Here is a 25,704-nt window from a genome sequence, read left to right on the forward strand (position 1 = left end):
TACAGTATGTAAATTTAGAGTAATGATTCTAAGGGCTCAAAAACACTAGAAAACATGAAACAATGGCATTTTAGCTATCCAAACAATAGCTATGACAACATGTTGGATACAAAACAAATTCCTTTCTTTTTGGTAAATGTATCTTGTCACATACTTACTAAAAAGGGAATGTATATAAAACACACATTGTGTAGCGTATGCAACTGACTTCATCTCAGGTAAAATATAGGTTATTGTATGTTGTATATGTTTTACCTTTAATTAGTATCTATTGATCTCAGTCTTTTTAGATAGGATTTGAAAAATAAGCAACATTTTGGATTTCAACTATACTTTTTACATTTTGTATAAAACAATTAACCCAAAAAGTGTCTGTTTAAGGCTTAGTGTAGCAGTTTTTCATTGCTTTGTTCCAAAATCAATCACGGAAGAAACCCATGTAGAAATCTGATGTTTGCCCCTAAGGACTACACTAACACCTGTTATTTTTTACTGGTTCTCCCAGCCATTAACACGTTTTGTTTATGTGGTCATATAAGGCCAACACTGTGGGAATTTTCACATCAATACTTCAAAAAGGCTGAGAAGAGTCATTCCATGGTTAAGATCTAACCTGTAAGTCCACACTTGCAGGACGTTTACTGGTTGTCAGAGCAAAACAAAACATGGAAGAGAAAAATGAAGCTGGCCAAACATTCTATATGTAATTAGAAGTGCAATATAAAAAAGCCCCTCATGCAGGTGAACTATAAGAAGGAGACTTTTTTTTACCATTTCCAATAAACACTTATATAATTAGCTACTGGAGAACTATCCACTTATACTCCTCCTCCACAAGAGAATATTTGCAGATTTTAACAATATTACTTAGTGGGCGATTTCATTTTCATCACTGTGCCACTATGATGTTCTTACAACAGTACTTCCCTAAAAACACTTACTTGTATAATTAGCTACTGAAGAACTATCCCCTTGTATTCCTTCTCCTACAAGAACAGAGACCAGGAATGTGTAATAATTCCCTGGAATCAAATTCTCAACTATAGCAGAGGTTGTGGTCACATTTGCACTGAATGTTGAATCTTCCAAGATTTTTATGTTATAGGAACTTGCATTTCCATCAGGGTGTTGCCAGCTTAGAGATACAGAAGTTGTGGTGATGTTCTCTGCTATAAGGTTCTTCACTTTATCAGGTACTATTAGGAAAAAAAGAAGCAATATATTAAAAGGTGATTTATTTTGTAAAATCATTTAGAATGAGACTCAATCTTCCACTGCAATGTTTGGCTGCAGACATCATGATAGAATACGGTCGGCCAACATTGATAATTGTCCAACATAACTCTATGGAGTTATAGGGTAAATGATTGATGTTACTGGTCACAAAGTTGCTTTGACTATTCTGGCAGATATTTTGTTGTAGAACTGTGCACAAACCACTGTGTATGGTTTGCAAAACCTCCCTCAAATGTTATAATTTTGTTTTTGGCAAAGCAAACCTTAAGGGGTAAATTTACTTAAGTGAGAGTTTTTAGAAGTATGTTTTAAAAGTGATGTTGCCCAAAGCAACCAATCAGATTCTAGCTATTATCTTCCAGGAGGTGCTAGTTAAATGATGAGAAGAATCTGATTTGTTGCTATAGGCAACATCACTTCTAAAACTCACTTCTAAAAACTCTCACTATAGTAAATTAACCCCCATGTGTTTTGGTTCTTTTCTGCTTTTGATTTCTGTAAAGTTGTTAAAAATCTGAAATTATGTAATTGGAACTATATACATGCAATCCAAACCCAAGGTTAATTTTTTAATCTGAGTTCTAAACATTTAGCAATCCCTATCCAGGATTTAGTTCTATTTGCAACTCCAAAACAAATTCGTGTTGGGTCTCGATTAGATGTGGAACCAAAAGTTAGGGTTTTTTTTACGGAAACTGAACCACATATTTCTAATTTGTGCCAATCACTTAGACTTGAATATCCATCCTAAAGTGTGCCATTTATTACAAAGAACTTGTAACATTTTATTATAAAAATTTAGCTAATGTCACAGTTTCTAAAAAAATAACAACAAATAGCTTAACCACTCTAAAAGTCCACATTTGAATGCTCACAACATTTTAAGAGTAATTAAGGACCAGGAGAACTCTAATGATGGAGGTGGGTTCCTATTGCCCAATCCATCAGAATAATGAGAGTCTCCCCTATATCATCAGATGGCATCTACAACATAGTTTAGAAAAGAAGGAGACCAATATATAATTGATCTAGAAGAATAAGAGTGTGCAAACTGTTAGTATGTCTGCCTACACTGTTGCATGAGCTGTGAGCCACTCATCTAGCACTGTAAGTGTGTCTGTGTCTTAGTTCTGTTTGTGTATTTTGAGTTCTGTGTATGTCTGTGTGTTCATCTTGTCTGGGTATCCTACAGTCCTGTTAGTGTCTTCTGCACAAAAGTTATTTTATGATACATAGTAGCAGTCCACCTCAAAGCATGGTCATATGTAATATTTCTTGAATTTAAATACAGTATGTAAATTTAGATTAATGATTCTAAGGGCTCAAAAACACTAGAAAACATGAAACAATTTCATTTTAACTATCCAAACAATAGCTATGACCACATGTTGGATGCAAAACAAATTCCTTTCTTTTTGGTAAATGTATCTTGTCACATACTTACTAAAAAGGGAATGTATATAAAACACACATTGTGTAGCGTATGCAACTGACTTCATCTCAGGTAAAATATAGGTTATTGTATGTTGTATATGTTTTACCTTTAATTAGTATCTATTGATCTCAGTCTTTTTAGATAGGATTTGAAAAATAAGCAACATTTTGGATCTCAACTATACTTTTTACATTTTGTATAAAACAATTAACCGAAAAAGTGTCTGTTTAAGGCTTAGTGCAGTAGTTTTTCATTGCTTTGTTCCAAAATCAATCACGGAAGAAACCCATGTAGAAATCTTATGTTTGCCCCTAAGGACTACACTAACACCTTTTCTTTTTTACTGGTTCTCCCTGCCATGAACAAGTTTTGTATATGTGGTCATATAAGGCCAACACTGTGGGAATTTTCACATCAATACTTCAAAAAGGCTGAGAAGAGTCATTCCATGGTTAAGATCTAACCTGTAAGTCCACACTTGCAGGACGTTTACTGGTTGTCAGAGCAAAACAAAACATGGAAGAGAAAAATAAAGCTGGCCAAACATTCTATATGTAATTAGAAGTGCAATATAAAAAAGCCCCTCATGCAGGTGAACTATAAGAAGGAGACTTTTTTTTACCATTTCCAATAAACACTTATATAATCAGCTACTGGAGAACTATCCACTTACACTCCTCCTCCACAAGAGAATATTTGCAGATTTTAACAATATTACTTAGTGGGCGATTTCATTTTCATCACTGTGCCACTATGATGTTCTTACAACAGTACTTCCCTAAAAACACTTACTTGTATAATTAGCTACTGAAGAAATATCCCCTTGTATTCCTTCTCCTACAAGGACAGAGACCAGGAATGTGTAATAATTCCCTGGAATCAAATTCTCAACTATAGCAGAGGTTGTGGTCACATTTGCACTGAATGTTGAATCTTCCAAGATTTTTATGTTATAGGAACTTGCATTTCCATCAGGGTGTTGCCAGCTTAGAGATACAGAAGTTGTGGTGATGTTCTCTGCTATAAGGTTCTTCACTTTATCAGGTACTATTAGGAAAAAAAGAAGCAATATATTAAAAGGTGATTTATTTTGTAAAATCATTTAGAATGAGACTCAATCTTCCACTGCAATGTTTGGCTGCAGACATCATGATAGAATATCGTAGGCCAACATTGATAATTGTCCAACATAACTCTATGGAGTTATAGGGAAAATGATTGATGTTACTGGTCACAAACTTACTTTGACTATTCTGGCAGATATTTTGTTGTAGAACTGTGCACAAACCACTGTGTTTGGTTTGGCAAAACCTCCCTCAAATGTTATAATTTTGTTTTTGGCAAAGCAAACCTTAAGGGGTAAATTTACTTAAGTGAGAGTTTTTAGAAGTATGTTTTAAAAGTGATGTTGCCCAAAGCAACCAATCAGATTCTAGCTATTATCTTCCAGGAGGTGCTAGTTAAATGATGAGTAGAATCTGATTTGTTGCTATAGGCAACATCACTTCTAAAACTCACTTCTAAAAACTCTCACTATAGTAAATTAACCCCCATGTGTTTTGGTTCTTTTCTGCTTTTGATTTCTGTAAAGTTGTTAAAAATCTGAAATGATGTAATTGGAACTATATACATGCAATCCAAACCCAAGGTTAATTTTTTAATCTGAGTTCTAAACATTTAGCAATCCCTATCCAGGATTTAGTTCTATTTGCAACTCCAAAACAGATTCGTGTTGGGTCTCGATTAGATGTGGAACCAAAAGTTAGGTTTTTGTTTTACGGAAACTGAATCACATATTTCTAATTTGTGCCAATCACTTAGACTTGAATATCCATCCTAAAGTGTGCCATTTATTACAAAGAACTTGTAACATTTTATTATAAAAATTTAGCTAATGTCACAGTTTCTAAAAAAATAACAACAAAAAGCTTAACCACTCTAAAAGTCCACATTTGAATGCTCACAACATTTTAAGAGTAATTAAGGACCAGGAGAACTCTAATGATGGAGGTGGGTTCCTATTGCCCAATCCATCAGAATAATGAGAGTCTCCCCTATATCATCAGATGGCATCTACAACATAGTTTAGAAAAGAAGGAGACCAATATATAATTGATCTAGAAGAATAAGAGTGTGCAAACTGTTAGTATGTCTGCCTACACTGTTGCTTGATCTGTGAGCCACTCACCTAGCACTGTAAGTGTGTCTGTGCCTTAGTTCTGTTTGTGTATTTTGAGTTCTGTGTATGTCTGTGTGTTCATCTTGTCTGGGTATCCTACAGTCCTGTTAGTGTCTTCTGCACAAAAGTTATTTTATGATACATAGTAGCAGTCCACCTCAAAGCATGGTCATATGTAATATTTCTTGAATTTAAATACAGTATGTAAATTTAGAGTAATGATTCTAAGGGCTCAAAAACACTAGAAAACATGAAACAATGGCATTTTAGCTATCCAAACAATAGCTATGACAACATGTTGGATACAAAACAAATTCCTTTCTTTTTGGTAAATGTATCTTGTCACATACTTACTAAAAAGGGAATGTATATAAAACACACATTGTGTAGCGTATGCAACTGACTTCATCTCAGGTAAAATATAGGTTATTGTATGTTGTATATGTTTTACCTTTAATTAGTATCTATTGATCTCAGTCTTTTTAGATAGGATTTGAAAAATAAGCAACATTTTGGATTTCAACTATACTTTTTACATTTTGTATAAAACAATTAACCCAAAAAGTGTCTGTTTAAGGCTTAGTGTAGCAGTTTTTCATTGCTTTGTTCCAAAATCAATCACGGAAGAAACCCATGTAGAAATCTGATGTTTGCCCCTAAGGACTACACTAACACCTGTTATTTTTTACTGGTTCTCCCAGCCATTAACACGTTTTGTTTATGTGGTCATATAAGGCCAACACTGTGGGAATTTTCACATCAATACTTCAAAAAGGCTGAGAAGAGTCATTCCATGGTTAAGATCTAACCTGTAAGTCCACACTTGCAGGACGTTTACTGGTTGTCAGAGCAAAACAAAACATGGAAGAGAAAAATGAAGCTGGCCAAACATTCTATATGTAATTAGAAGTGCAATATAAAAAAGCCCCTCATGCAGGTGAACTATAAGAAGGAGACTTTTTTTTACCATTTCCAATAAACACTTATATAATTAGCTACTGGAGAACTATCCACTTATACTCCTCCTCCACAAGAGAATATTTGCAGATTTTAACAATATTACTTAGTGGGCGATTTCATTTTCATCACTGTGCCACTATGATGTTCTTACAACAGTACTTCCCTAAAAACACTTACTTGTATAATTAGCTACTGAAGAACTATCCCCTTGTATTCCTTCTCCTACAAGAACAGAGACCAGGAATGTGTAATAATTCCCTGGAATCAAATTCTCAACTATAGCAGAGGTTGTGGTCACATTTGCACTGAATGTTGAATCTTCCAAGATTTTTATGTTATAGGAACTTGCATTTCCATCAGGGTGTTGCCAGCTTAGAGATACAGAAGTTGTGGTGATGTTCTCTGCTATAAGGTTCTTCACTTTATCAGGTACTATTAGGAAAAAAAGAAGCAATATATTAAAAGGTGATTTATTTTGTAAAATCATTTAGAATGAGACTCAATCTTCCACTGCAATGTTTGGCTGCAGACATCATGATAGAATACGGTCGGCCAACATTGATAATTGTCCAACATAACTCTATGGAGTTATAGGGAAAATGATTGATGTTACTGGTCACAAACTTACTTTGACTATTCTGGCAGATATTTTGTTGTAGAACTGTACACAAACCACTGTGTTTGGTTTGGCAAAACCTCCCTCAAATGTTATAATTTTGTTTTTGGCAAAGCAAACCTTAAGGGGTAAATTTACTTAAGTGAGAGTTTTTAGAAGTATGTTTTAAAAGTGATGTTGCCCAAAGCAACCAATCAGATTCTAGCTATTATCATCCAGGAGGTGCTAGTTAAATGATGAGTAGAATCTGATTTGTTGCTATAGGCAACATCACTTCTAAAACTCACTTCTAAAAACTCTCACTATAGTAAATTAACCCCCATGTGTTTTGGTTCTTTTCTGCTTTTGATTTCTGTAAAGTTGTTAAAAATCTGAAATTATGTAATTGGAACTATATACATGCAATCCAAACCCAAGGTTAATTTTTTAATCTGAGTTCTAAACATTTAGCAATCCCTATCCAGGATTTAGTTCTATTTGCAACTCCAAAACAGATTCGTGTTGGGTCTCGATTAGATGTGGAACCAAAAGTTAGGTTTTTTTTTTACGGAAACTGAATCACATATTTCTAATTTGTGCCAATCACTTAGACTTGAATATCCATCCTAAAGTGTGCCATTTATTACAAAGAACTTGTAACATTTTATTATAAAAATTTAGCTAATGTCACAGTTTCTAAAAAAATAACAACAAAAAGCTTAACCACTCTAAAAGTCCACATTTGAATGCTCACAACATTTTAAGAGTAATTAAGGACCAGGAGAACTCTAATGATGGAGGTGGGTTCCTATTGCCCAATCCATCAGAATAATGAGAGTCTCCCCTATATCATCAGATGGCATCAACAACATAGTTTAGAAAAGAAGGAGACCAATATATAATTGATCTAGAAGAATAAGAGTGTGCAAACTGTTAGTATGTCTGCCTACACTGTTGCTTGATCTGTGAGCCACTCACCTAGCACTGTAAGTGTGTCTGTGCCTTAGTTCTGTTTGTGTATTTTGAGTTCTGTGTATGTCTGTGTGTTCATCTTGTCTGGGTATCCTACAGTCCTGTTAGTGTCTTCTGCACAAAAGTTATTTTATGATACATAGTAGCAGTCCACCTCAAAGCATGGTCATATGTAATATTTCTTGAATTTAAATACAGTATGTAAATTTAGAGTAATGATTCTAAGGGCTCAAAAACACTAGAAAACATGAAACAATGGCATTTTAGCTATCCAAACAATAGCTATGACAACATGTTGGATACAAAACAAATTCCTTTCTTTTTGGTAAATGTATCTTGTCACATACTTACTAAAAAGGGAATGTATATAAAACACACATTGTGTAGCATATGCAACTGACTTCATCTCAGGTAAAATATAGGTTATTGTATGTTGTATATGTTTTACCTTTAATTAGTATCTATTGATCTCAGTCTTTTTAGATAGGATTTGAAAAATAAGCAACATTTTGTATTTCAACTATACTTTTTACATTTTGTATAAAACAATTAACCCAAAAAGTGTCAGTTTAAGGCTTAGTGTAGCAGTTTTTCATTGCTTTGTTCCAAAATCAATCACGGAAGAAACCCATGTAGAAATCTTATGTTTGCCCCTAAGGACTACACTAACACCTTTTCTTTTTTACTGGTTCTCCCTGCCATGAACAAGTTTTGTATATGTGGTCATATAAGGCCAACACTGTGGGAATTTTCACATCAATACTTCAAAAAGGCTGAGAAGAGTCATTCCATGGTTAAGATCTAACCTGTAAGTCCACACTTGCAGGACGTTTACTGGTTGTCAGAGCAAAACAAAACATGGAAGAGAAAAATAAAGCTGGCCAAACATTCTATATGTAATTAGAAGTGCAATATAAAAAAGCCCCTCATGCAGGTGAACTATAAGAAGGAGACTTTTTTTTACCATTTCCAATAAACACTTATATAATCAGCTACTGGAGAACTATCCACTTACACTCCTCCTCCACAAGAGAATATTTGCAGATTTTAACAATATTACTTAGTGGGCGATTTCATTTTCATCACTGTGCCACTATGATGTTCTTACAACAGTACTTCCCTAAAAACACTTACTTGTATAATTAGCTACTGAAGAAATATCCCCTTGTATTCCTTCTCCTACAAGAACAGAGACCAGGAATGTGTAATAATTCCCTGGAATCAAATTCTCAACTATAGCAGAGGTTATGGTCACATTTGCACTGAATGTTGAATCTTCCAAGATTTTTATGTTATAGGAACTTGCATTTCCATCAGGGTGTTGCCAGCTTAGAGATACAGAAGTTGTGGTGATGTTCTCTGCTATAAGGTTCTTCACTTTATCAGGTACTATTAGGAAAAAAAGAAGCAATATATTAAAAGGTGATTTATTTTGTAAAATCATTTAGAATGAGACTCAATCTTCCACTGCAATGTTTGGCTGCAGACATCATGATAGAATACGGTCGGCCAACATTGATAATTGTCCAACATAACTCTATGGAGTTATAGGGAAAATGATTGATGTTACTGGTCACAAACTTACTTTGACTATTCTGGCAGATATTTTGTTGTAGAACTGTGCACAAACCACTGTGTTTGGTTTGGCAAAACCTCCCTCAAATGTTATAATTTTGTTTTTGGCAAAGCAAACCTTAAGGGGTAAATTTACTTAAGTGAGAGTTTTTAGAAGTATGTTTTAAAAGTGATGTTGCCCAAAGCAACCAATCAGATTCTAGCTATTATCTTCCAGGAGGTGCTAGTTAAATGATGAGTAGAATCTGATTTGTTGCTATAGGCAACATCACTTCTAAAACTCACTTCTAAAAACTCTCACTATAGTAAATTAACCCCCATGTGTTTTGGTTCTTTTCTGCTTTTGATTTCTGTAAAGTTGTTAAAAATCTGAAATTATGTAATTGGAACTATATACATGCAATCCAAACCCAAGGTTAATTTTTTAATCTGAGTTCTAAACATTTAGCAATCCCTATCCAGGATTTAGTTCTATTTGCAACTCCAAAACAGATTCGTGTTGGGTCTCGATTAGATGTGGAACCAAAAGTTAGGTTTTTTTTTTACAGAAACTGAATCACATATTTCTAATTTGTGCCAATCACTTAGACTTGAATATCCATCCTAAAGTGTGCCATTTATTACAAAGAACTTGTAACATTTTATTATAAAAATTTAGCTAATGTCACAGTTTCTAAAAAAATAACAACAAAAAGCTTAACCACTCTAAAAGTCCACATTTGAATGCTCACAACATTTTAAGAGTAATTAAGGACCAGGAGAACTCTAATGATGGAGGTGGGTTCCTATTGCCCAATCCATCAGAATAATGAGAGTCTCCCCTATATCATCAGATGGCATCTACAACATAGTTTAGAAAAGAAGGAGACCAATATATAATTGATCTAGAAGAATAAGAGTGTGCAAACTGTTAGTATGTCTGCCTACACTGTTGCTTGATCTGTGAGCCACTCACCTAGCACTGTAAGTGTGTCTGTGCCTTAGTTCTGTTTGTGTATTTTGAGTTCTGTGTATGTCTGTGTGTTCATCTTGTCTGGGTATACTACAGTCCTGTTAGTGTCTTCTGCACAAAAGTTATTTTATGATACATAGTAGCAGTCCACCTCAAAGCATGGTCATATGTAATATTTCTTGAATTTAAATACAGTATGTAAATTTAGAGTAATGATTCTAAGGGCTCAAAAACACTAGAAAACATGAAACAATGGCATTTTAGCTATCCAAACAATAGCTATGACAACATGTTGGATACAAAACAAATTCCTTTCTTTTTGGTAAATGTATCTTGTCACATACTTACTAAAAAGGGAATGTATATAAAACACACATTGTGTAGCGTATGCAACTGACTTCATCTCAGGTAAAATATAGGTTATTGTATGTTGTATATGTTTTACCTTTAATTAGTATCTATTGATCTCAGTCTTTTTAGATAGGATTTGAAAAATAAGCAACATTTTGGATTTCAACTATACTTTTTACATTTTGTATAAAACAATTAACCCAAAAAGTGTCTGTTTAAGGCTTAGTGTAGCAGTTTTTCATTGCTTTGTTCCAAAATCAATCACGGAAGAAACCCATGTAGAAATCTGATGTTTGCCCCTAAGGACTACACTAACACCTATTATTTTTTACTGGTTCTCCCAGCCATTAACACGTTTTGTTTATGTGGTCATATAAGGCCAACACTGTGGGAATTTTCACATCAATACTTCAAAAAGGCTGAGAAGAGTCATTCCATGGTTAAGATCTAACCTGTAAGTCCACACTTGCAGGACGTTTACTGGTTGTCAGAGCAAAACAAAACATGGAAGAGAAAAATGAAGCTGGCCAAACATTCTATATGTAATTAGAAGTGCAATATAAAAAAGCCCCTCATGCAGGTGAACTATAAGAAGGAGACTTTTTTTTACCATTTCCAATAAACACTTATATAATTAGCTACTGGAGAACTATCCACTTATACTCCTCCTCCACAAGAGAATATTTGCAGATTTTAACAATATTACTTAGTGGGCGATTTCATTTTCATCACTGTGCCACTATGATGTTCTTACAACAGTACTTCCCTAAAAACACTTACTTGTATAATTAGCTACTGAAGAACTATCCCCTTGTATTCCTTCTCCTACAAGAACAGAGACCAGGAATGTGTAATAATTCCCTGGAATCAAATTCTCAACTATAGCAGAGGTTGTGGTCACATTTGCACTGAATGTTGAATCTTCCAAGATTTTTATGTTATAGGAACTTGCATTTCCATCAGGGTGTTGCCAGCTTAGAGATACAGAAGTTGTGGTGATGTTCTCTGCTATAAGGTTCTTCACTTTATCAGGTACTATTAGGAAAAAAAGAAGCAATATATTAAAAGGTGATTTATTTTGTAAAATCATTTAGAATGAGACTCAATCTTCCACTGCAATGTTTGGCTGCAGACATCATGATAGAATATGGTCGGCCAACATTGATAATTGTCCAACATAACTCTATGGAGTTATAGGGTAAATGATTGATGTTACTGGTCACAAAGTTGCTTTGACTATTCTGGCAGATATTTTGTTGTAGAACTGTGCACAAACCACTGTGTATGGTTTGCAAAACCTCCCTCAAATGTTATAATTTTGTTTTTGGCAAAGCAAACCTTAAGGGGTAAATTTACTTAAGTGAGAGTTTTTAGAAGTATGTTTTAAAAGTGATGTTGCCCAAAGCAACCAATCAGATTCTAGCTATTATCTTCCAGGAGGTGCTAGTTAAATGATGAGTAGAATCTGATTTGTTGCTATAGGCAACATCACTTCTAAAACTCACTTCTAAAAACTCTCACTATAGTAAATTAACCCCAATGTGTTTTGGATCTTTTCTGCTTTTGATTTCTGTAAAGTTGTTAAAAATCTGAAATTATGTAATTGGAACTATATACATGCAATCCAAACCCAAGGTTAATTTTTTAATCTGAGTTCTAAACATTTAGCAATCCCTATCCAGGATTTAGTTCTATTTGCAACTCCAAAACAGATTCGTGTTGGGTCTCGATTAGATGTGGAACCAAAAGTTAGGTTTTTTTTTACGGAAACTGAACCACATATTTCATTTTGTGCCAATCACTTAGACTTGAATATCCATCCTAAAGTGTGCCATTTATTACAAAGAACTTGTAACATTTTATTATAAAAATTTAGCTAATGTCACAGTTTCTAAAAAAATAACAACAAAAAGCTTAACCACTCTAAAAGTCCACATTTGAATGCTCACAACATTTTAAGAGTAATTAAGGACCAGGAGAACTCTAATGATGGAGGTGGGTTCCTATTGCCCAATCCATCAGAATAATGAGAGTCTCCCCTATATCATCAGATGGCATCTACAACATAGTTTAGAAAAGAAGGAGACCAATATATAATTGATCTAGAAGAATAAGAGTGTGCAAACTGTTAGTATGTCTGCCTACACTGTTGCATGAGCTGTGAGCCACTCATCTAGCACTGTAAGTGTGTCTGTGTCTTAGTTCTGTTTGTGTATTTTGAGTTCTGTGTATGTCTGTGTGTTCATCTTGTCTGGGTATCCTACAGTCCTGTTAGTGTCTTCTGCACAAAAGTTATTTTATGATACATAGTAGCAGTCCACCTCAAAGCATTGTCATATGTAATATTTCTTGAATTTAAATACAGTATGTAAATTTAGAGTAATGATTCTAAGGGCTCAAAAACACTAGAAAACATGAAACAATGGCATTTTAGCTATCCAAACAATAGCTATGACAACATGTTGGATACAAAACAAATTCCTTTCTTTTTGGTAAATGTATCTTGTCACATACTTACTAAAAAGGGAATGTATATAAAACACACATTGTGTAGCGTATGCAACTGACTTCATCTCAGGTAAAATATAGGTTATTGTATGTTGTATATGTTTTACCTTTAATTAGTATCTATTGATCTCAGTCTTTTTAGATAGGATTTGAAAAATAAGCAACATTTTGGATTTCAACTATACTTTTTACATTTTGTATAAAACAATTAACCCAATAAGTGTCTGTTTAAGGCTTAGTGTAGCAGTTTTTCATTGCTTTGTTCCAAAATCAATCACGGAAGAAACCCATGTAGAAATTTGATGTTTGCCCCTAAGGACTACACTAACACCTGTTATTTTTTACTGGTTCTCCCAGCCATTAACACGTTTTGTTTATGTGGTCATATAAGGCCAACACTGTGGGAATTTTCACATCAATACTTCAAAAAGGCTGAGAAGAGTCATTCCATGGTTAAGATCTAACCTGTAAGTCCACACTTGCAGGACGTTTACTGGTTGTCAGAGCAAAACAAAACATGGAAGAGAAAAATGAAGCTGGCCAAACATTCTATATGTAATTAGAAGTGCAATATAAAAAAGCCCCTCATGCAGGTGAACTATAAGAAGGAGACTTTTTTTTACCATTTCCAATAAACACTTATATAATTAGCTACTGGAGAACTATCCACTTATACTCCTCCTCCACAAGAGAATATTTGCAGATTTTAACAATATTACTTAGTGGGCGATTTCATTTTCATCACTGTGCCACTATGATGTTCTTACAACAGTACTTCCCTAAAAACACTTACTTGTATAATTAGCTACTGAAGAACTATCCCCTTGTATTCCTTCTCCTACAAGAACAGAGACCAGGAATGTGTAATAATTCCCTGGAATCAAATTCTCAACTATAGCAGAGGTTGTGGTCACATTTGCACTGAATGTTGAATCTTCCAAGATTTTTATGTTATAGGAACTTGCATTTCCATCAGGGTGTTGCCAGCTTAGAGATACAGAAGTTGTGGTGATGTTCTCTGCTATAAGGTTCTTCACTTTATCAGGTACTATTAGGAAAAAAAGAAGCAATATATTAAAAGGTGATTTATTTTGTAAAATCATTTAGAATGAGACTCAATCTTCCACTGCAATGTTTGGCTGCAGACATCATGATAGAATATGGTCGGCCAACATTGATAATTGTCCAACATAACTCTATGGAGTTATAGGGTAAATGATTGATGTTACTGGTCACAAAGTTGCTTTGACTATTCTGGCAGATATTTTGTTGTAGAACTGTGCACAAACCACTGTGTATGGTTTGCAAAACCTCCCTCAAATGTTATAATTTTGTTTTTGGCAAAGCAAACCTTAAGGGGTAAATTTACTTAAGTGAGAGTTTTTAGAAGTATGTTTTAAAAGTGATGTTGCCCAAAGCAACCAATCAGATTCTAGCTATTATCTTCCAGGAGGTGCTAGTTAAATGATGAGTAGAATCTGATTTGTTGCTATAGGCAACATCACTTCTAAAACTCACTTCTAAAAACTCTCACTATAGTAAATTAACCCCAATGTGTTTTGGATCTTTTCTGCTTTTGATTTCTGTAAAGTTGTTAAAAATCTGAAATTATGTAATTGGAACTATATACATGCAATCCAAACCCAAGGTTAATTTTTTAATCTGAGTTCTAAACATTTAGCAATCCCTATCCAGGATTTAGTTCTATTTGCAACTCCAAAACAGATTCGTGTTGGGTCTCGATTAGATGTGGAACCAAAAGTTAGGTTTTTTTTTACGGAAACTGAACCACATATTTCTAATTTGTGCCAATCACTTAGACTTGAATATCCATCCTAAAGTGTGCCATTTATTACAAAGAACTTGTAACATTTTATTATAAAAATTTAGCTAATGTCACAGTTTCTAAAAAAATAACAACAAAAAGCTTAACCACTCTAAAAGTCCACATTTGAATGCTCACAACATTTTAAGAGTAATTAAGGACCAGGAGAACTCTAATGATGGAGGTGGGTTCCTATTGCCCAATCCATCAGAATAATGAGAGTCTCCCCTATATCATCAGATGGCATCTACAACATAGTTTAGAAAAGAAGGAGACCAATATATAATTGATCTAGAAGAATAAGAGTGTGCAAACTGTTAGTATGTCTGCCTACACTGTTGCATGAGCTGTGAGCCACTCATCTAGCACTGTAAGTGTGTCTGTGTCTTAGTTCTGTTTGTGTATTTTGAGTTCTGTGTATGTCTGTGTGTTCATCTTGTCTGGGTATCCTACAGTCCTGTTAGTGTCTTCTGCACAAAAGTTATTTTATGATACATAGTAGCAGTCCACCTCAAAGCATTGTCATATGTAATATTTCTTGAATTTAAATACAGTATGTAAATTTAGATTAATGATTCTAAGGGCTCAAAAACACTAGAAAACATGAAACAATTGCATTTTAACTATCCAAACAATAGCTATGACCACATGTTGGATGCAAAACAAATTCCTTTCTTTTTGGTAAATGTATCTTGTCACATACTTACTAAAAAGGGAATGTATATAAAACACACATTGTGTAGCGTATGCAACTGACTTCATCTCAGGTAAAATATAGGTTATTGTATGTTGTATATGTTTTACCTTTAATTAGTATCTATTGATCTCAGTCTTTTTAGATAGGATTTGAAAAATAAGCAACATTTTGGATCTCAACTATACTTTTTACATTTTGTATAAAACAATTAACCGAAAAAGTGTCTGTTTAAGGCTTAGTGCAGCAGTTTTTCATTGCTTTGTTCCAAAATCAATCACAGAAGAAACCCATGTAGAAATCTGATGTTTGCCCCTAAGGACTACACTAACACCTTTTCTTTTTTACTGGTTCTCCCAGCCATGAACAAGTTTTGTATATGTGGTCATATAAGGCCAACACTGTGGGAATTTTCACATCAATACTTCAAAAAGGCTGAGAAGAGTCATTCCATGGTTAAGATCTAACCTGTAAGTCCACACTTGCAGGACGTTTACTGGTTGTCAGAGCAAAACAAAACATGGAAGAGAAAAATAAAGCTGGCCAAACATTCTATATGTAATTAGAAGTGCAATATAAAAAAGCCCCTCATGCAGGTGAACTATAAGAAGGAGACTTTTTTTTACCATTTCCAATAAACACTTATATAATCAGCTACTGGAGAACTATCCACTTACACTCCTCCTCCACAAGAGAATATTTGCAGATTTTAACAATATTACTTAGTGGGCGATTTCATTTTCATCACTGTGCCACTATGATGTTCTTACAACAGTACTTCCCTAAAAACACTTACTTGTATAATTAGCTACTGAAGAAATATCCCCTTGTATTCCTTCTCCTACAAGAACAGAGACCAGGAATGTGTAATAATTCCCTGGAATCAAATTCTCAACTATAGCAGAGGTTGTGGTCACATTTGCACTGAATGTTGAATCTTCCAAGATTTTTATGTTATAGGAACTTGCATTTCCATCAGGGTGTTGCCAGCTTAGAGATACAGAAGTTGTGGTGATGTTCTCTGCTATAAGGTTCTTCACTTTATCAGGTACTATTAGGAAAAAAAGAAGCAATATATTAAAAGGTGATTTATTTTGTAAAATCATTTAGAATGAGACTCAATCTTCCACTGCAATGTTTGGCTGCAGACATCATGATAGAATACGGTCGGCCAACATTGATAATTGTCCAACATAACTCTATGGAGTTATAGGGAAAATGATTGATGTTACTGGTCACAAACTTACTTTGACTATTCTGGCAGATATTTTGTTGTAGAACTGTGCACAAACCACTGTGTTTGGTTTGGCAAAACCTCCCTCAAATGTTATAATTTTGTTTTTGGCAAAGCAAACCTTAAGGGGTAAATTTACTTAAGTGAGAGTTTTTAGAAGTATGTTTTAAAAGTGATGTTGCCCAAAGCAACCAATCAGATTCTAGCTATTATCTTCCAGGAGGTGCTAGTTAAATGATGAGTAGAATCTGATTTGTTGCTATAGGCAACATCACTTCTAAAACTCACTTCTAAAAACTCTCACTATAGTAAATTAACCCACATGTGTTTTGGTTCTTTTCTGCTTTTGATTTCTGTAAAGTTGTTAAAAATCTGAAATTATGTAATTGGAACTATATACATGCAATCCAAACCCAAGGTTAATTTTTTAATCTGAGTTCTAAACATTTAGCAATCCCTATCCAGGATTTAGTTCTATTTGCAACTCCAAAACAGATTCGTGTTGGGTCTCGATTAGATGTGGAACCAAAAGTTAGGTTTTTTTTTTACGGAAACTGAATCACATATTTCTAATTTGTGCCAATCACTTAGACTTGAATATCCATCCTAAAGTGTGCCATTTATTACAAAGAACTTGTAACATTTTATTATAAAAATTTAGCTAATGTCACAGTTTCTAAAAAAATAACAACAAAAAGCTTAACCACTCTAAAAGTCCACATTTGAATGCTCACAACATTTTAAGAGTAATTAAGGACCAGGAGAACTCTAATGATGGAGGTGGGTTCCTATTGCCCAATCCATCAGAATAATGAGAGTCTCCCCTATATCATCAGATGGCATCTACAACATAGTTTAGAAAAGAAGGAGACCAATATATAATTGATCTAGAAGAATAAGAGTGTGCAAACTGTTAGTATGTCTGCCTACACTGTTGCTTGATCTGTGAGCCACTCACCTAGCACTGTAAGTGTGTCTGTGCCTTAGTTCTGTTTGTGTATTTTGAGTTCTGTGCATGTCTGTGTGTTCATCTTGTCTGGGTATACTACAGTCCTGTTAGTGTCTTCTGCACAAAAGTTATTTTATGATACATAGTAGCAGTCCACCTCAAAGCATGGTCATATGTAATATTTCTTGAATTTAAATACAGTATGTAAATTTAGAGTAATGATTCTAAGGGCTCAAAAACACTAGAAAACATGAAACAATGGCATTTTAGCTGTCCAAACAATAGCTATGACAACATGTTGGATACAAAACAAATTCCTTTCTTTTTGGTAAATGTATCTTGTCACATACTTACTAAAAAGGGAATGTATATAAAACACACATTGTGTAGCATATGCAACTGACTTCATCTCAGGTAAAATATAGGTTATTGTATGTTGTATATGTTTTACCTTTAATTAGTATCTATTGATCTCAGTCTTTTTAGATAGGATTTGAAAAATAAGCAACATTTTGGAACTCAACTAAACTTTTTACATTTTGTATAAAACAATTTACCGAAAAAGTGTCTGTTTAAGGCTTAGTGCAGCAGTTTTTCATTGCTTTGTTCCAAAATCAATCACGGAAGAAACCCATGTAGAAATCTTATGTTTGCCCCTAAGGACAACACTAACACCTGTTCTTTTTTACTGGTTCTCCCAGCCATGAACAAGTTTTGTATATGTGGTCATATAAGGCCAACACTGTGGGAAATTTCACATCAATACTTCAAAAAGGCAGAGAAGAGTCATTCCATGGTTAAGATCTAACCTGTAAGTCCACACTTGCAGGACGTTTACTGGTTGTCAGAGCAAAACAAAACATGGAAGAGAAAAATAAAGCTGGCCAAACATTCTATATATAATTAGAAGTGCAATGTAAAAAAGCCCCTCATGCAGGTGAACTATAAGAAGGAGACTTTTTTTTACCATTTCCAATAAACACTTATATAATCAGCTACTGGAGAACTATCCACTTATACTCCTCCTCCACAAGAGAATATTTGCAGATTTTAACAATATTACTTAGTGGGCGATTTCATTTTCATCACTGTGCCACTATGATGTTCTTACAACAATACTTCCCTAAAAACACTTACTTGTATAATTAGCTACTGAAGAACTATCCCCTTGTATTCCTTCTCCTACAAGAACAGAGACCAGGAATGTGTAATAATTCCCTGGAATCAAATTCTCAACTATAGCAGAGGTTGTGGTCACATTTGCACTGAATGTTGAATCTTCCAAGATTTTTATGTTATAGGATCTTGCATTTCCATCAGGGTGTTGCCAGCTTATAGATACAGAAGTTGTGGTGATGTTCTCTGCTATAAGGTTCTTCACTTTATCAGGTACTATTAGGAAAAAAGAAGCAAAATATTAAAAGGTGATTTATTTTGTAAAATCATTTAGTATGAGACTCAATCTTCCACTGCAATGTTTGGCTGCAGACATCATGATAGAAAACGGTCGGCCAACATTGATAATTGTCCAACATAACTCTATGGAGTTATAGGGAAAATGATTGATGTTACTGGTCACAAAGTTACTTTGACTATTCTGGCAGATATTTTGTTGTAGAACTGTGCACAAACCACTGTGTTTGGTTTGGCAAAACCTCCCTCAAATGTTATAATTTTGTTTTTGGCAAAGCAAACCTTAAGGGGTAAATTTACTTAAGTGAGAGTTTTTAGAAGAATGTTTTAAAAGTGATGTTGCCCAAAGCAACCAATCAGATTTTAGCTATTATCTTCCAGGAGGTGCTAGTTAAATGATGAGTAGAATCTGATTTGTTGCTGTAGGCAACATCACTTCTAAAACTCACTTCTAAAAACTCTCACTTTAGTAAATTAACCCCCATGTGTTTTGGTTCTTTTCTGCTTTTGATTTCTGTAAAGTTGATAAAAATCTGAAATTATGTAATTGGAACTATATACATGCAATCCAAACCCAAGGTTATTTTTTTAATCTGAGTTCTAAACATATAGCAATCCCTATCCAGGATTTAGTTCTATTTGCAACTCCAAAAATGATTCGTGTTTGGTCTCGATTAGATGTGGAACCAAAAGTTAGTTTTTTTTTTAGGGAAACTGAACCACATATTTCTAATTTGTGCCAATCACTTAGACTTGAATATCCTTCCTAAAGTGTGCCATTTATTACAAAGAACTTGTAACATTTTATTATAAAAATTTAGCTAATGTCACAGTTTCTAAAAAAATAACAACAAAAATCTTAACCACTCTAAAAGTCCACATTTGAATGCTCACAACATTTTAAGAGTAATTAAGGACCAGTAGAACTCTAATGATGGGGGTGGGTTCCTATTGCCCAATCCATCAGAATAATGAGAGTCTCCCCTATATCATCAGATGGCATCTACAACATAGTTTAGAAAAGAAGGAGACCAATATATAATTGATCTAGAAGAATAAGAGTGTGCAAACTGTTAGTATGTCTGCCTACACTGTTGCATGAGTTGTGAGCCACTCATCTAGCACTGTAGGTGTGTCTGTGTCTTAGTTCTGTTTGTGTATTTTGAGTTCTGTGTATGTCTGTGTGTTCATCTTGTCTGGGTATCCTACAGTCCTGTTGGAGTCTTCTGCACAAAAGTTATTTTATGATACATAGTAGCGGTCCACCTCAAAGCATGGTCATATGTAATATTTCTTGAATTTAAATACAGTATGTAAATTTAGAGTAATGATTCTAAGGGCTCAAAAACACTAGAAAACATGAAACAATGGCATTTTAGCTATCCAAACAATAGCTATGACCACATGTTGGATGCAAAACAAATTCCTTTCTTTTTGGTAAATGTATCTTGTCACATACTTACTAAAAAGGGAATGTATATAAAACACACATTGTGTAGCATATGCAACTGACTTCATCTCAGGTAAAATATAGGTTATTGTATGTTGTATATGTTTTACCTTTAATTAGTATCTATTGATCTCAGTCTTTTTAGATAGGATTTGAAAAATAAGCAACATTTTGGATTTCAACTATACTTTTTACATTTTGTATAAAACAATTAACCCAAAAAGTGTCTGTTTAAGGCTTAGTGTAGCAGTTTTTCATTGCTTTGTTCCAAAATCAATCACGGAAGAAACCCATGTAGAAATCTGATGTTTGCCCCTAAGGACTACACTAACACCTGTTATTTTTTACTGGTTCTCCCAGCCATTAACACGTTTTGTTTATGTGGTCATTTAAGGCCAACACTGTGGGAATTTTCACATCAATACTTCAAAAAGGCTGAGAAGAGTCATTCCATGGTTAAGATCTAACCTGTAAGTCCACACTTGCAGGACGTTTACTGGTTGTCAGAGCAAAACAAAACATGGAAGAGAAAAATGAAGCTGGCCAAACATTCTATATGTAATTAGAAGTGCAATATAAAAAAGCCCCTCATGCAGGTGAACTATAAGAAGGAGACTTTTTTTACCATTTCCAATAAACACTTATATAATCAGCTACTGGAGAACTATCCACTTATACTCCTCCTCCACAAGAGAATATTTGCAGATTTTAACAATATTACTTAGTGGGCGATTTCATTTTCATCACTGTGCCACTATGATGTTCTTACAACAGTACTTCCCTAAAAACACTTACTTGTATAATTAGCTACTGAAGAACTATCCCCTTGTATTCCTTCTCCTACAAGAACAGAGACCAGGAATGTGTAATAATTCCCTGGAATCAAATTCTCAACTATAGCAGAGGTTGTGGTCACATTTGCACTGAATGTTGAATCTTCCAAGATTTTTATGTTATAGGAACTTGCATTTCCATCAGGGTGTTGCCAGCTTAGAGATACAGAAGTTGTGGTGATGTTCTCTGCTATAAGGTTCTTCACTTTATCAGGTACTATTAGGAAAAAAAGAAGCAATATATTAAAAGGTGATTTATTTTGTAAAATCATTTAGAATGAGACTCAATCTTCCACTGCAATGTTTGGCTGCAGACATCATGATAGAATACGGTCGGCCAACATTGATAATTGTCCAACATAACTCTATGGAGTTATAGGGTAAATGATTGATGTTACTGGTCACAAAGTTACTTTGACTATTCTGGCAGATATTTTGTTGTAGAACTGTGCACAAACCACTGTGTATGGTTTGCAAAACCTCCCTCAAATGTTATAATTTTGTTTTTGGCAAAGCAAACCTTAAGGGGTTAATTTACTTAAGTGAGAGTTTTTAGAAGTATGTTTTAAAAGTGATGTTGCCCAAAGCAACCAATCAGATTCTAGCTATTATCTTCCAGGAGGTGCTAGTTAAATGATGAGTAGAATCTGATTTGTTGCTATCGGCAACATCACTTCTAAAACTCACTTCTAAAAACTCTCACTATAGTAAATTAACCCCCATGTGTTTTGGTTCTTTTCTGCTTTTGATTTCTGTAAAGTTGTTAAAAATCTGAAATTATGTAATTGGAACTATATACATGCAATCCAAACCCAAGGTTAATTTTTTAACCTGAGTTCTAAACATATAGCAATCACTATCCAGAATTTAGTTCTATTTGCAACTCCAAAACTGATTCGTGTTGGGTCTCGATTAGATGTGGAACCAAAAGTTAGTTGTTTTTTATTACGGAAATTGAACCACATATTTCTAATTTGTGCCAATCACTTAGACTTGAATATCCATCCTAAAGTGTGCCATTTATTACAAAGAACTTGTAACATTTTATTATAAAAATTTAGCTAATGTCACAGTTTCAAAAAAAATAACAACAAAAATCTTAACCACTCTAAAAGTCCACATTTGAATGCTCACAACATTTTAAGAGTAATTAAGGACCAGGAGAACTCTAATGATGGAGGTGGGTTCCTATTGCCCAATCCATCAGAATAATGAGAGTCTCCCCTATATCATCAGATGGCATCTACAACATAGTTTAGAAAAGAAGGAGACCAATATATAATTGATCTAGAAGAATAAGAATGTGCAAACTGTTAGTATGTCTGCCTACACTATTGCATGAGTTGTGAGCCACTCATCTAGCACTGTAAGTGTGTCGGTGCCTTAGTTGTGTTTGTGTATTTTGAGTTCTGTGTATGTCTGTGTGTTCATCTTGTCTGGGTATACTACAGTCCTGTTAGTGTCTTCTGCACAAAAGTTATTTTATGATACATAGTAGCAGTCCACCTCAAAGCATGGTCATATGTAATATTTCTTGAATTTAAATACAGTATGTAAATTTAGAGTAATGATTCTAAGGGCTCAAAAACACTAGAAAACATGAAACAATGGCATTTTAGCTATCCAAACAATAGCTATGACCACATGTTGGATACAAAACAAATTCCTTTCTTTTTGGTAAATGTATCTTGTTACATACTTACTAAAAAGGGAATGTATATAAAACACACATTGTGTAGCGTATGCAACTGACTTCATCTCAGGTAAAATATAGGTTATTGTATGTTGTATATGTTTTACCTTTAATTAGTATCTATTGATCTCAGTCTTTTTAGATAGGATTTGAAAAATAAGCAACATTTTGGAACTCAACTATACTTTTTACATTTTGTATAAAACAATTTACCGAAAAAGTGTCTGTTTAAGGCTTAGTGCAGCAGTTTTTCATTGCTTTGTTCCAAAATCAATCACGGAAGAAACCCATGTAGAAATCTTATGTTTGCCCCTAAGGACAACACTAACACCTGTTCTTTTTTACTGGTTCTCCCAGCCATGAACAAGTTTTGTATATGTGGTCATATAAGGCCAACACTGTGGGAAATTTCACATCAATACTTCAAAAAGGCAGAGAAGAGTCATTCCATGGTTAAGATCTAACCTGTAAGTCCACACTTGCAGGACGTTTACTGGTTGTCAGAGCAAAACAAAACATGGAAGAGAAAAATAAAGCTGGCCAAACATTCTATATATAATTAGAAGTGCAATGTAAAAAAGCCCCTCATGCAGGTGAACTATAAGAAGGAGACTTTTTTTTACCATTTCCAATAAACACTTATATAATCAGCTACTGGAGAACTATCCACTTATACTCCTCCTCCACAAGAGAATATTTGCAGATTTTAACAATATTACTTAGTGGGCGATTTCATTTTCATCACTGTGCCACTATGATGTTCTTACAACAATACTTCCCTAAAAACACTTACTTGTATAATTAGCTACTGAAGAACTATCCCCTTGTATTCCTTCTCCTACAAGAACAGAGACCAGGAATGTGTAATAATTCCCTGGAATCAAATTCTCAACTATAGCAGAGGTTGTGGTCACATTTGCACTGAATGTTGAATCTTCCAAGATTTTTATGTTATAGGATCTTGCATTTCCATCAGGGTGTTGCCAGCTTATAGATACAGAAGTTGTGGTGATGTTCTCTGCTATAAGGTTCTTCACTTTATCAGGTACTATTAGGAAAAAAGAAGCAAAATATTAAAAGGTGATTTATTTTGTAAAATCATTTAGTATGAGACTCAATCTTCCACTGCAATGTTTGGCTGCAGACATCATGATAGAAAACGGTCGGCCAACATTGATAATTGTCCAACATAACTCTATGGAGTTATAGGGAAAATGATTGATGTTACTGGTCACAAAGTTACTTTGACTATTCTGGCAGATATTTTGTTGTAGAACTGTGCACAAACCACTGTGTTTGGTTTGGCAAAACCTCCCTCAAATGTTATAATTTTGTTTTTGGCAAAGCAAACCTTAAGGGGTAAATTTACTTAAGTGAGAGTTTTTAGAAGAATGTTTTAAAAGTGATGTTGCCCAAAGCAACCAATCAGATTTTAGCTATTATCTTCCAGGAGGTGCTAGTTAAATGATGAGTAGAATCTGATTTGTTGCTGTAGGCAACATCACTTCTAAAACTCACTTCTAAAAACTCTCACTTTAGTAAATTAACCCCCATGTGTTTTGGTTCTTTTCTGCTTTTGATTTCTGTAAAGTTGATAAAAATCTGAAATTATGTAATTGGAACTATATACATGCAATCCAAACCCAAGGTTATTTTTTTAAATCGGAGTTCTAAACATATAGCAATCCCTATCCAGGATTTAATTCTATTTGCAACTCCAAAAATGATTCGTGTTTGGTCTCGATTAGATGTGGAACCAAAAGTTAGTTTTTTTTTTAGGGAAACTGAACCACATATTTCTAATTTGTGCCAATCACTTAGACTTGAATATCCTTCCTAAAGTGTGCCATTTATTACAAAGAACTTGTAACATTTTATTATAAAAATTTAGCTAATGTCACAGTTTCTAAAAAAATAACAACAAAAATCTTAACCACTCTAAAAGTCCACATTTGAATGCTCACAACATTTTAAGAGTAATTAAGGACCAGTAGAACTCTAATGATGGGGGTGGGTTCCTATTGCCCAATCCATCAGAATAATGAGAGTCTCCCCTATATCATCAGATGGCATCTACAACATAGTTTAGAAAAGAAGGAGACCAATATATAATTGATCTAGAAGAATAAGAGTGTGCAAACTGTTAGTATGTCTGCCTACACTGTTGCATGAGTTGTGAGCCACTCATCTAGCACTGTAGGTGTGTCTGTGTCTTAGTTCTGTTTGTGTATTTTGAGTTCTGTGTATGTCTGTGTGTTCATCTTGTCTGGGTATCCTACAGTCCTGTTGGAGTCTTCTGCACAAAAGTTATTTTATGATACATAGTAGCGGTCCACCTCAAAGCATGGTCATATGTAATATTTCTTGAATTTAAATACAGTATGTAAATTTAGAGTAATGATTCTAAGGGCTCAAAAACACTAGAAAACATGAAACAATGGCATTTTAGCTATCCAAACAATAGCTATGACCACATGTTGGATGCAAAACAAATTCCTTTCTTTTTGGTAAATGTATCTTGTCACATACTTACTAAAAAGGGAATGTATATAAAACACACATTGTGTAGCATATGCAACTGACTTCATCTCAGGTATAATATAGGTTATTGTATGTTGTATATGTTTTACCTTTAATTAGTATCTATTGATCTCAGTCTTTTTAGATAGGATTTGAAAAATAAGCAACATTTTGGATTTCAACTATACTTTTTACATTTTGTATAAAACAATTAACCCAAAAAGTGTCTGTTTAAGGCTTAGTGTAGCAGTTTTTCATTGCTTTGTTCCAAAATCAATCACGGAAGAAACCCATGTAGAAATCTTATGTTTGCCCCTAAGGACTACACTA

General features: G+C 34.1%; 1 protein-coding gene across 1 annotated transcript in view; it reads right to left on the reverse strand.

Moving 5' to 3' along the window:
• The window catches only part of LOC148542660 (titin-like), a gene marked incomplete at its 5' end in the record, with an annotated part of 334,539 nt that overhangs the window by 188,217 nt on the left and 120,618 nt on the right, over positions 1-25,704 (reverse strand). The window contains 6 exons of the mRNA XM_088467589.1: positions 988-1,196; positions 5,988-6,242; positions 8,512-8,728; positions 11,151-11,290; positions 13,557-13,811; positions 21,124-21,378. Of these exons, the coding sequence (XP_088323715.1) occupies positions 988-1,196; positions 5,988-6,242; positions 8,512-8,728; positions 11,151-11,290; positions 13,557-13,811; positions 21,124-21,378 (1,331 nt within the window). The remainder of the gene's footprint in view (positions 1-987; positions 1,197-5,987; positions 6,243-8,511; positions 8,729-11,150; positions 11,291-13,556; positions 13,812-21,123; positions 21,379-25,704) is intronic.

This window comes from Taudactylus pleione, unplaced genomic scaffold (genome assembly GCF_031769625.1).
Source record: "Taudactylus pleione unplaced genomic scaffold, aTauple2 ptg000010l, whole genome shotgun sequence".
In the NCBI taxonomy this organism is placed as follows: domain Eukaryota; kingdom Metazoa; phylum Chordata; class Amphibia; order Anura; family Myobatrachidae; genus Taudactylus; species Taudactylus pleione.